Source organism: Amphimedon queenslandica, unplaced genomic scaffold (assembly GCF_000090795.2).
Source record: "Amphimedon queenslandica unplaced genomic scaffold, v1.1 AMPQUscaffold_12780, whole genome shotgun sequence".
NCBI lineage: Eukaryota > Metazoa > Porifera > Demospongiae > Haplosclerida > Niphatidae > Amphimedon > Amphimedon queenslandica.
Genome location: NW_003546984.1, coordinates 28628 through 39902, shown reverse-complemented (window position 1 = coordinate 39902; position 11275 = coordinate 28628). Strand labels below are relative to the sequence as shown.

Below are 11275 nucleotides of genomic sequence, written 5' to 3'. Positions count from 1 at the left end.
TATTTGAGAATAATGATAATGATAATCATAATAATATCCAATCACCTTTTTCATTTTCTCGGCCTTTGGAGTTTTATCAGCTTCACTCTCCTCACTGCTGTCATCATCACTCTCACTCTCTGATTCCTCCTGCTTCCTTTTAGTACCAGCAGCTTTAGCTGGTTCCTTTGCCTCTTCCTACAGATACACATAATACCAATAGAACCCACCATCAACAGTTTAACTTTGTTAATTCTGATCCAAATTAAACTTTTATAAATTTTTTAAGTTTTTCCAAAATCGGACCAAAGACCATAGTTACACACTACACAATCTTTAGCCAAATATTTTGTCAAAATTGGAAAGGAAGGAATTCTCATTTTTATAATTTTTTCTGATACATATACATGTCTTTATGTTGTGTTTGAAGTTTGAGCTGATTCCAAAATTAGAGTTTTTATGAATTTTTTAAAATTGCTTAAATAACTATATCTACAAGTTACAAAACACATGGTCACCATTCTACGAGGGGGTCTGCAACTCCAAATAATTCTGTACACCCTTGAAAATAATCTATAATAATCTGTTAATCTTTAAAATCTCCAGTAATCTTTAAAAATCTCAAAATAATCTCACCATATCTGCTAGTATCCGGAGTTTATTATAATTAATTAACCTTAAGTAATAATTATTAATAGTTATAATGGTTAACTAACTTTAATTAATAAATATTAAAAGTTATAAAGTAGTTAATTAATAAATAATCTCAAAAAAATCTCTGATAATCCCAAAAAATTATTGGAAATCTCAAAAAAATCTCTGGTAATCTTCCAAATAATCTCAAATAATCTCTGATAATCTCAAAAATCTGGTTAATCTCTTAATCTCGTACACCTAAAATAGGAGTTGTGGACCCCTCCATAGGCGGTTGCAGGCCTGGGCATTAGGGGTAATGCCCAGGTTGACTTTTTTGACCAATAACAGGGGCGGATCTAGGATTTAATTTTTGGGGGGGCAATTGTGAGATGGGAGGGGTAATTAGGGGGTGTGGTCAACTAGGCTTGTGCAAAACTTTTTGGGAAGTAAAAATTATGAAGACTAAGCCTGCTAAAATGAGCCACTTTGTGGTTTAAAGATAGTTTACATAGTCCAGTACTGCAGCTGCTTCACAGTTTACATAGGTAAACCAAAGTTTATATTAGGCAATTCAAACTAAATTACTTGTTTTACGGATTTTTTTTCTCTAAAATAGAGCAGGCCGGTCGGAATAAATTAAAATATAACCAATGAAATTAATTAACTACTTATTAATTAACTTTAATAATTGTTAGTTAACCACAACTTTTTAAAACAAACTATCAAAATACTCTAGCAACTTCTGTGAGTGTAGGCTTATTTAACATGAATGGCTGCTCTAACAAGTCCCAAACAGTAGATGCCACAGAGGTTTGACATACAGTGGAAGGTAAGATAGAGGAGCTTGCTCTTTTAACAGTAACAAATACATTTAGCGCCATTTTGAATCTAGCCACACCCACCACGTGGTACTGCGCATGCGCATTAGAAAATTTAAATTTATTTTGATTTTCCAAAAATTGGAGTCGGTCGGATCCGTAAACCAAGTAATTTTATTGGAACTGCCTTACTCCAGAATATTTTTTGGGGGGGGGCATTTTCCAAAAATTGGAGTCGGTCGGATCCGTAAACCAAGTAATTTTATTGGAACTGCCTTACTCCAGAATATTTTTTGGGGGGGGGGCATTGCCCCCCAATAGATCCGCCACTGACCAATAATTATATTCATGATTCTGGTGTGGACATCCAGTGTAAACTGTGGTAGTTCAACAGGCTTCTTTGTTGTTTTATGCTAAGAAACCATCTCAATGAAGTTATAGATCAGTATTTTCCATTTTTCCTTGCAAAATTTTATGAAACCACACCCACTAATTATTGATGCCCAGGTCAAACCAAATTTCTGCAACCGCCCATGGACCCCTCGCCATTCTACGACACATGTTAACAGCGAACCCCACATAACAAATCAAAAGTATGGCATTATTACCTTAATAGCCTTTTTCTTTTTATCTGTTTCGACTATCTCTGGTACAACTGGTGCCGCTACTTCATCACTATCCTTGGTCTTCTTGGATTTCTTTGACTTTTTCATTTCCATTTGTTCCTATAGACAGTATAGTAGATATCAATAAAGGCTACATTACTTTCTTGCTATTGTTATCTGAATCCACACTGAGCGAGGAGAATTATTGCCCTTTTAATTTACTTTGTGAACACGACGACTCATGCGACAAGGATCCGTTGTAAAGTATTATACGCATGCGCAAAACCACGTGGCTCAATCATTCTGTTTAGAGAGTGCAGCAAGACTATTATGCGTAGTCTCTGCTGTAACACAGAACGAATAACCTTATTAGCCATAACTATCTATTACGCTATATTATTGTTATTTTTGTTACAATAGAAAAAACTTTTATTTACATAATAATACACTCGATAAGAATGATTAAGAAATTAAAGTTTATTATTATTATAATTATTATCAATCAAAAGATATTTTTGATCCCTTGAACTCTTGTATTGAGCCTTTTCTGAAGGCTGATGGACCTCCTCCTCCTCTACCTAAAGGAACAAATACAACATGACATAAGAACAATCCAATTACAGACACAGTGAAATACACCAAATAGAAATGCTATGATAATGTACACAAGTACGTAGGATCATATCTTTGCAAAACAAAATTTTACAAATTTTGGACTCTTAAAATTCATAAAAATAAAATCTGTTCAACACGGCTGAAAAGTATTGAGGTTTTTGGACAAAATTGCAAAATTTTTGGGCTATATTATAATGGCATATTAACCAATAAGCAATAATGTATTATAAGCTAAAGGCCACTACACAACATGAAACTTTGTTTTATTTCAACTTTATAGGCTCCATTGACTCCTGTAGAAAAGACGTTTCATGAAACAAGTTGTATGGTGTATAGTAAATGATGTATGGTAAAGTGAATTAGTTTTATGTCTGACCTCCTCTTCCTCCACGACCTCTTCCTCCTCCTCTCCCCCCACTGGGTGGTCCTCTCCCCCCACTGGGGGGCCCCCTGTCCTCAGCATAACGTAGCTCTATGGTCTGACCATCAATTGTAATCCCATTGTGCTGCTTGAGGGCTTTAGTAGCAGTATCAATGTCATCAAAACGAATGAATCCAAACCTAATGAGGAGTGGAATGGAAATTGTACATGAGCTATCATAAAAAATACAGAATGAAAAATTACATGCTAATGATGTCATATCATATGCTACCTCCAACATATACCGTACAAGATGATTTATTGGCGAGGAAATAATATTGGCAATTGGCGGTTCTATGAAAAAATCGCCAATAAAAAAATCCGCCATTTTGTTTCAATCTGAGCATGCTGAATGGCATGTGTCACAAAATCGCCAATATAAAATTTACCAATTAACTTTCTAAAGGCAATTTCGCCAAATTTTACTCTTGCCAATAAATCATCTTGTACAGTAATAGTGAAATCAGAATTTTTACACAGGATTTTGGCATAGTGCTCCACTACTTGTTATAAATTGTAAAAGTTGCACAAACATCTACATACATAATGTTATAGGAAAATATAGTTCATGTACATTTGGTGACAATGCTTCCTTATTAATTACAATTGTAGTTCTTTCATACATGTACAAGTAAATAAGTGTAACACATGACTTAGACTACCAAAAAGCTGAACATAATAAAGTTTAAGTTATTTAACTCACCCTCTTTTCTCTCCTGTCTCCCTGTCTTTAGGTAAATACACATCATTGCTGTCAGTAAAGACATTCTGGAGTTCAAACGGTTCAGTGTCCTTGTTTAAACCAAAGACCATTAGGGTACTGTTAGGAGGACGATCTCTGTTACCACCTCCTGGTGTACCACCACGCCCTCTTGGAGTGCCACGCCCCCCTCTACCACCAAATCCACCTAATAATAAATACATAATAGCAACATTATAAAAGGGTTTAAAAACTTGAGGGAGTTGTTTAGGCACACATACACATGTATGACCATTATAAAAGCCATTTAGTGGTGACAAAATTATACAATACAAAAGTACTGTGCTTAAAAGAATGGCTGTACTTTCTGCATGAGTTGTACTGGACAACAAATTTAAAGCTGAAAAGCTTTAAAGTACCACAATATATGGGGAAAAGGAGAGGAATGCATTGATATGTGTATCTTTACAATAGAACTAGTAAGTATAAAGTTATAGCAAGAAAATGAGGACTCAGTTGAACACAAAGGGACTTTAATAGTAAAGACGGTTATAATATAACAATTAACTAATGTTTAATGGTTATAATTACTGAGGGTATACCTCTTGGTGTAGTACTGCTGTTACTGCGACTGTTGGCCAGATCCAGTCTCACATTCCTTCCTAATAGATCAGTCTCTGACAGGGTCTTGATGGCATTTTGAGCCACTGACTTGCTTGAGAAGTCAGCATACCCAAACCTATTGTGGTGCAATAATACTAATAAAAATGCCCACACTGTACAGTATAGCGGGAAATTCTGGAGGGGCTAAAATTTTGCAAATTGCTAAATTTTGGTGATTGGCAGATTTTAATTTGGCAAATTTGTGGCCACGTGCCATTGAGCATGCATATAATGGCTCAAAATGGCGGATTTTAATTTTGGCAAATGGCTATCAAAACGCCAAATTTGCCAAATTAAACCCCCTCCAAAATTTCCTGCTATACAGTATATCTATAAACAATGTATTGTTGCTAATATAGCGCTTTAATTTGGCGGAGTTTTATTTTGGCGGAGTTTTATTTTGGCGATTGGCAAGCAGAATCGCCAATATTAAAACCGCCAATCATTAATGCGCATGCTCAGTAATGTACACAAAAAATCGCCAAATTAAAAACCGCCAATTACAATTTTACAACAAAATCGCCAAAATAAAGCGCTATACGGCATATGTGGCAGACATAAAGCTATTGCTAATACTAGACATTTAAATCCTACTTATGGCAATACAATTAGATACAGCTTGAATCAATTAGATAAAGCTTGAATTCAAGTAGTACTCGCGTGTATACACAATATAAATAATAAGTTCATGCAAAAAGCTTTGAACATACATGCAAATACCGTACAAGATAATTTATTGGCAGGGCAAATTTACCAGTGGAAAGAAATTGACAAATTTTATATTGGCGATTTTGTGCCATGTGCCATTGAGCATGCTTAGATTGAAACAAAATGGCGGATTTTATATTGGCGATTTCTTCATAGAACCGCCAATTGCCAATATTAATTTACCGCGAATAAATCATCTTGTACGGTATTTATAGAATTACGGTATATAAAAAAATACAAGAACGGTACAAGCTCTTTTCACAGACACACTAGCAAATAGTACAAGGACATGATGAGATTATACTCTTAACTACAGCGTACCCTTTGGGTCGGCCATCACGCATTATGATCCTAACAGAGCTAGGCTTGAATCCTGAATCATCAAAGAATGCATACAGTGAGTCCTCATCACAGTCAAACGAAAGATTACCACAAAATATCGAACACTCTATAAAAAAGGAAATAAATCTTCAAATAAATTTGAAGAAGCTAGCAGAATTAAAATTAAACATAATTGATTCAAAACATGCATGAAGTACACGATGTATCTTAAATAAATATATTATGTTTAGCGGACCTTCATTATCAGCCTTTCCATTGGTGATTGGTTTTGATGGAGTAGTGGTAGCTGGTTTGTCTTCTTCTTCATCATCACTGTCCTCATCACTGTCATCACTTGAAGACTCTGCAGCTGTGATAATAATAAATAAATAAATAATGTCACATTTTTAAAATGGGTTCAAAATCATGATTGCATTTTTATGCAAGCTTAAGCTGATTTAGAACATTTCTTTAAGACTTAACTAGCAATTTTTTAAAAAGAAAAACATGAAAATCACAAAAAACTAAATAAAGAAGTATTTCCTTTCACACAAGAAAAATGGGGAAACTTATTGTGTACATAAGCAAGCATAGCAATTATTGTCCCTAAACAAAGTTGTATCATAAATATTTTTCAACTCAATACCTTTTTTCGTTTTCTTGGCCTGTGGAGCTTTATCAGCTTCACTCTCCTCACTGCTATCATCATCACTCTCGCTCTCTGATTCCTCCTGCTTTCTTTTAGTACCAGCGGCTTTAGCTGGTTCCTTTGCCTCTTCCTACAGATACACATAATACTAATAGAACCCACCATCAATCGTTAATTCAACATTGTGGTTACTGTATAGCTCTAGATTTTTGTCAGTCATAATTTCGATCATATTTGTAAAATTAATTTTTATCAATAAAACTGAATTTTCGCCATAATTTATTACAAATCCACATATTAATACATTTAAGTAATCAAACATTTTTGACTGGTGAAAATTTTGGAGCTACACAATGCTTAATAAAATGGCTGCCAGGGGGTTAAAAATTGTCAAAATAAAATCTGTTATTTTTATTAAAAAAGATGAAAATTAAGTCTCCAAACAATGCCCAAGACAAAGGACTATATCTATACATGTAGTTCAGAGAAGCTTTAGTATACATGCAAATGACATCTTAGTTTATAACTGTAATTTATGCATTAGTTGAAAAGACGCTCTTTACGCTCTTTTATTTGCTTGACATGACTTTGTGAATTCTTTCAAGAACAGGACAAAAGAAATATCATTCAAACGCTTACACTTTCATCATCAGAAGAAGAGTCATCAGATGAATCACTGTCTTTAGCAGGAGTAGGTTTAGCAACCGGTTTAGGAGGAGTAGTATCTTCACTATCAGATTCTTCATCACTACTACTACTGTCATCCTTCTTCTGTTAGAGACATGGAAAAACGTTTCAAAAAGTGGTTATAAAAGTTAAAAATTTCACAGCTGTACATCACAATAAAATGAGACAATATCAAGATTAGATAAAACCACAACAGCACAATAAATAATCAAAAGTAGTCTCTACATTTGCATGTTAATAAACTCTACCTTGGCTGGGGGTGCTTTCTTTCCAATCTTAGCCACTTCCATGTCTTCATCAGAACTATTGCTTGAGCTATCATCATCTTCAGCTGCTGGTCTCTTGCCAGTAGCCTTCTTTGATGGAGGGGGAGGCTGAGCTGCCTTCTCTGACTTTTTCTTCTACATAATGATAATAAAAATGCATAAATAGCTCTAATGTTTAGATATATACCGTAAAGCACCAAATTTTCAATGGCTGTAAATTTTACGAATTTCACAATTTTTGGAGATTTGCAAAGAAAATTCATGTCAAATTATTACAGTACAAGATGGCAGGCGACATAAATTCACAAAAATTGAATCTGCAAAATAGATTTTTGGGCAAATTCACAAAATTTACAGACGTACATGTAGAAATAGTAGAACAATGGAATACACTTCCTCTTATCCAGTACACGTACTTTTGCTGTTTCTTTAGCTGATGGAGTATCATCTTTCTTTGCCGGTTTCTTTGCCTTCTTACCTTTAGCTGTTTGCTCTTTCGCAGCCTAAAACCACAAAATTAAGAACTTATATACCCAAAAGAAAACGCCGTGCTAAAATCAAAAAATTTTAACGAAAATTTTTTTAATTTTTAAAATCATTAATTTAATGGGCATTTGTGACCCTGATGTTTCTGTGGTTTGCCCCTCATGGACCAATTCAAAGCTGACACAATAATCACTTAATACAAAAATACCCAGCCAGATTACATAATTTTGTGGGCATGCTACTAAAATTAGTAACACAAATAATCAAGTGAACATTGCTTTTTCTAGCCCAACTACAAACCCCGGGGTCCTAATTCAACTTTATTATACAATGAAACACTTACACTTTCATCATCAGAAGATGAGTCATCAGATGAATCACTGTCTTTAGTAGCAGTAGTAGGTTTAGCAACTGGTTTAGGAGGAGCTGCAGTTTCGCTATCAGAATCCTCATCACTGCTACTACTGCTGTCATCCTTCTTCTGTTTGAAAAAAGAAATAAAGACATAAAAATATATTTGTTATTTTTTTCTATTTAATTTTTACCAAATACCTCCAAATTTTCGTCAGTCAAAATTTTTTATCAAAAACATAACTTTTAATTTTTCGTCAATAAAACTTTTGATATATTAATTATAAATCTGCATACTAACCACATGGAGCAAAAATTTCGTCAATTAAAAATTTTTGTCACACAAAAAGTTTGACAAATTTATGATTGAGAAAAATTTGGAGCTATACGTAGTGTGGTAAATTTTATGTGGTTATCAAGCATGCTTGGTGTAGCAACCTGGTACACACTACATTACCTTAGTGGGAGGAGCTTTAGTGGGAGGAGCTACTGTCTTTGATGTCTCCATTTCTTCTTCTTCGTCAGAGCTGCTGCTAGAGCTTTCCTCTTTCGGTTTGGTGACAGCCTTCTTACTGCTCTTGGCCGGTGGAGGTGCTGCCTTCTCTACCTTCTACATAAATACAACATTATACTGTATAGTGGGAAGTTTTGAAGAGAGAAATTGGCAAATTGCAAAATTTTGAGATTGGTGAGTTCCAATTTGGCAAATTTGTGGCCATGTGCCATTGAGCATGCGTATAATCGCTCAAAATGGAGATTTTTTATTTTGGCGAATGGCTATGAAAATACTAATTCACTAAATTTAATTCCCTCCATAATTTCCCAATATACGGTATCACTTAAAATTTTACACAAAGAGTTTGCCACAGGATTTTGGTATAGTGCTATAAGACCTTGTACTAAAGTACATGGATGGTCATGGCCAAATTTCGCCAAAAATGCTAGGAGAAAATTCTTCATTTTTATAATTTTTCTAATACGTATACATGTTCTTGTGTTGTGTAGAAAGTTTGAGTTCATTCCGATCAAAATTGGATTTTTTTATAAATTTTTAAAGTTGCTTAAAAATCGGGCCAAAGACCCTGTACTATAGTACAGGGGTTTTGGCTAAATTTCGCCAAAAATGACTAGGAGAGAATGTTCCATTTTTATATTTTTTCCTAATACGTATACATGTTCTTGTGTTGTGTAGAAAGTTTGAGCTAATTCCGATCAAAATTGAATTTTTATGAATTTTTCAAGTTGTTAAAAAGGCTTTTAGTGTATTGTGGTCCTTGTCGGCTCATGAAGCTCATGCTGTTTAGCTCACTTAGCATGCTTTGTGGGGAACCCGGATGCCAATTGCCAAGTGAACTAAACAGCATGTACCATAATAGCAGGAAATTTTGGAGAAAGTTAAATTTGGCGAATTGCTAAAATTTGGTGATTGGCGAATCTTAATTTTGAAAATTAGTAGCCATGTGCAGTTGAGCATGCATATAATCAAAACACTAAATTCGCCATATTTGATTCCCTCCAAATTTCCCACTATACGGTACTTTATGAGCTACAATAATAGTACATGGCTTTTGAAGTAACATCTAAAATAAACATGAGGTTTAACACATTATTGAGTGAGTTACTTCACACAAGACTATGCACTGAAATAATTAATAATACAATACCTTAGGCTTAGCTGCCTTTGCATTCTTTTCTGTTTCCATTTCTTCATCAGAACTGCTGCTGGAACTGTCTTCCTCTACTTTAGCTGCCTTCTTGGGAGGAGGAGCAGGCTTTTCTACCTTCTAATGATAAAGAGAATTTATAAATAAGATGACCGTACAACAGGAAATATTAAATGAAAAAATCAAATCGATACTCTTTACGTTACGACCATAATGTCATTGAGCATGTTCAGAATGAAGCAAAAGATAAATTCATTTTATATGTCAGCAAAATACTATAGCCTGTATAATTATTATAAAGGATTATAACATACTACAATTATTAAAGGCTTGGAAAATAAAGCAACAATTAAATGTCACTGTATACGGACAAGTACATTTACATGTATAATGGCTTTTAACTGTATTGATAACAGTATTATCACTGCAATTTCTGAGTCACATAAGCTGCTCACAAATGTACCATAACCTCAAAAAGGTAAAAATCATTTTCTTCTTAACTTTCATAATTTGCTAATTCTTTTACAAGCTACCTCTACAGGCTACACAAGAGATTTAAAACACGTGGCTACCATTGTCACTCACGTGTTATGGCGGCTACTTCTTAAAGGCCATAGCCAAGACTCACTATTACCTTGCTAGCCTTCTTCTTTTTCTTTTTATCTGTTTCGACTACCTCTGGTACAACTGGCACCGCTACTTCATCACTATCCTTGGTCTTCTTGGATTTCTTCGACTTTTTCACTTCCGTTTCTCCCTTGACTGCCTGTTGATAGCAAAGGAAAGATACAGAGAATATCCTACACATCAATAAAGGCTACATTACTTTCTTGCTCTTCTTATCTGAACCCATAGTGTGGAGAAATCGAGGGAGAAAATGCGAGGAGAAATGGAGTTGTAAGCTCAGTGAACACTGAACACGAGGAGGGGCAAAGTACGCATGCGCAAAACCACGTGGAAACCCAATGCCATCATGAGTGATCTCGTTGCTTAGAAAAAGTTGCTGCTCTTTTTGGCATGGCAGGGCATGAGACAACATGCATTTAATAATAATATACGACAAATCAATCACTAAAATCAAATCACTACAAAACTTTTGTTGAAATTCTAACTAAATTCTAACTACAAACTACACTACAATAGGACAGTTTTGAAATCCATGTCCAAATCCAATCAACCATGGCACTATCCCCGACTGATCTGCGTCCTGCAGGCACAAGTTGATGATCCAGACTTGTTACCATGACATATCACATTAAGGAAGTGATTCCCATAGCATTCACACACTCTACAGACACCAAATAACTTCTTCTTCCTGCTGAATAGGTTCCATGTTTTTGATAATGGACGAAATGTCTTCCGACCAGACCAATAAATCTATATCATGAAACAAAAATAAATAATGTTTTTAATTACAGTGATTATATTTTTATACCTTGCATCGTGGCCCCCATTTCCAGTAACACTTTGTTTTTCTTTTTTGCCAAAATGCTTTAAGATAGATCCTTCCAGTAGTAATAGAGTATACTTCAAAGCAAGCATTGGCATCTCCTTTAGGTGATGTATCACAGACTGTGGTTGATGCCTCTGGAGTTATGTGATAGCTGAGTGAGGCTGTCACACCCATCCCTATCTTGAATATCAACTGCATAAAGATGGTGCAAGTTGTGTTTGTGGATGTGAAAGAAAGTAAAATTTATGTTACA

General features: G+C 34.8%; 2 protein-coding genes across 4 annotated transcripts in view; both read right to left on the bottom strand.

The window, feature by feature from the left end:
* Nucleotides 1–2452: 2452 nt before the first annotated feature.
* Nucleotides 2453–10515, bottom strand: LOC100639457 (nuclear localization sequence-binding protein-like). 3 transcript variants are annotated; one of them, XM_003390098.3, is made up of 15 exons: nt 10396–10515; nt 10204–10335; nt 9570–9689; nt 8363–8515; nt 7898–8035; nt 7485–7571; nt 7051–7203; nt 6755–6886; nt 6113–6245; nt 5723–5836; nt 5467–5593; nt 4377–4513; nt 3778–3982; nt 3030–3214; nt 2453–2616 (listed from the first exon to the last, which is right to left on the bottom strand). In XM_003390098.3, the coding sequence occupies exons 1-15, from the start codon at nt 10420–10422 to the stop codon at nt 2537–2539; spliced, it is 1923 nt and encodes a 640-aa protein (XP_003390146.1). In that variant the 5' UTR covers nt 10423–10515; the 3' UTR covers nt 2453–2536. The 3 variants fall into 3 exon arrangements, with proteins under 3 accessions (XP_003390146.1, XP_019858575.1, XP_019858576.1); XM_020003016.1 differs by lacking the exon at nt 6755–6886; XM_020003017.1 differs by lacking the exons at nt 6755–6886; nt 7051–7203; nt 7485–7571.
* Nucleotides 10516–10754: 239 nt separating this feature from the next.
* LOC109586801 (uncharacterized) overlaps nt 10755–11275 on the bottom strand; it is a 3428-nt gene continuing 2907 nt past the window's right edge. Inside the window, exons 8-9 of the mRNA XM_020003015.1 lie at nt 11005–11214; nt 10755–10946 (exon numbers count right to left, since the gene is read on the bottom strand). Of these exons, the coding sequence (XP_019858574.1) occupies nt 10755–10946; nt 11005–11214 (402 nt within the window). The remainder of the gene's footprint in view (nt 10947–11004; nt 11215–11275) is intronic.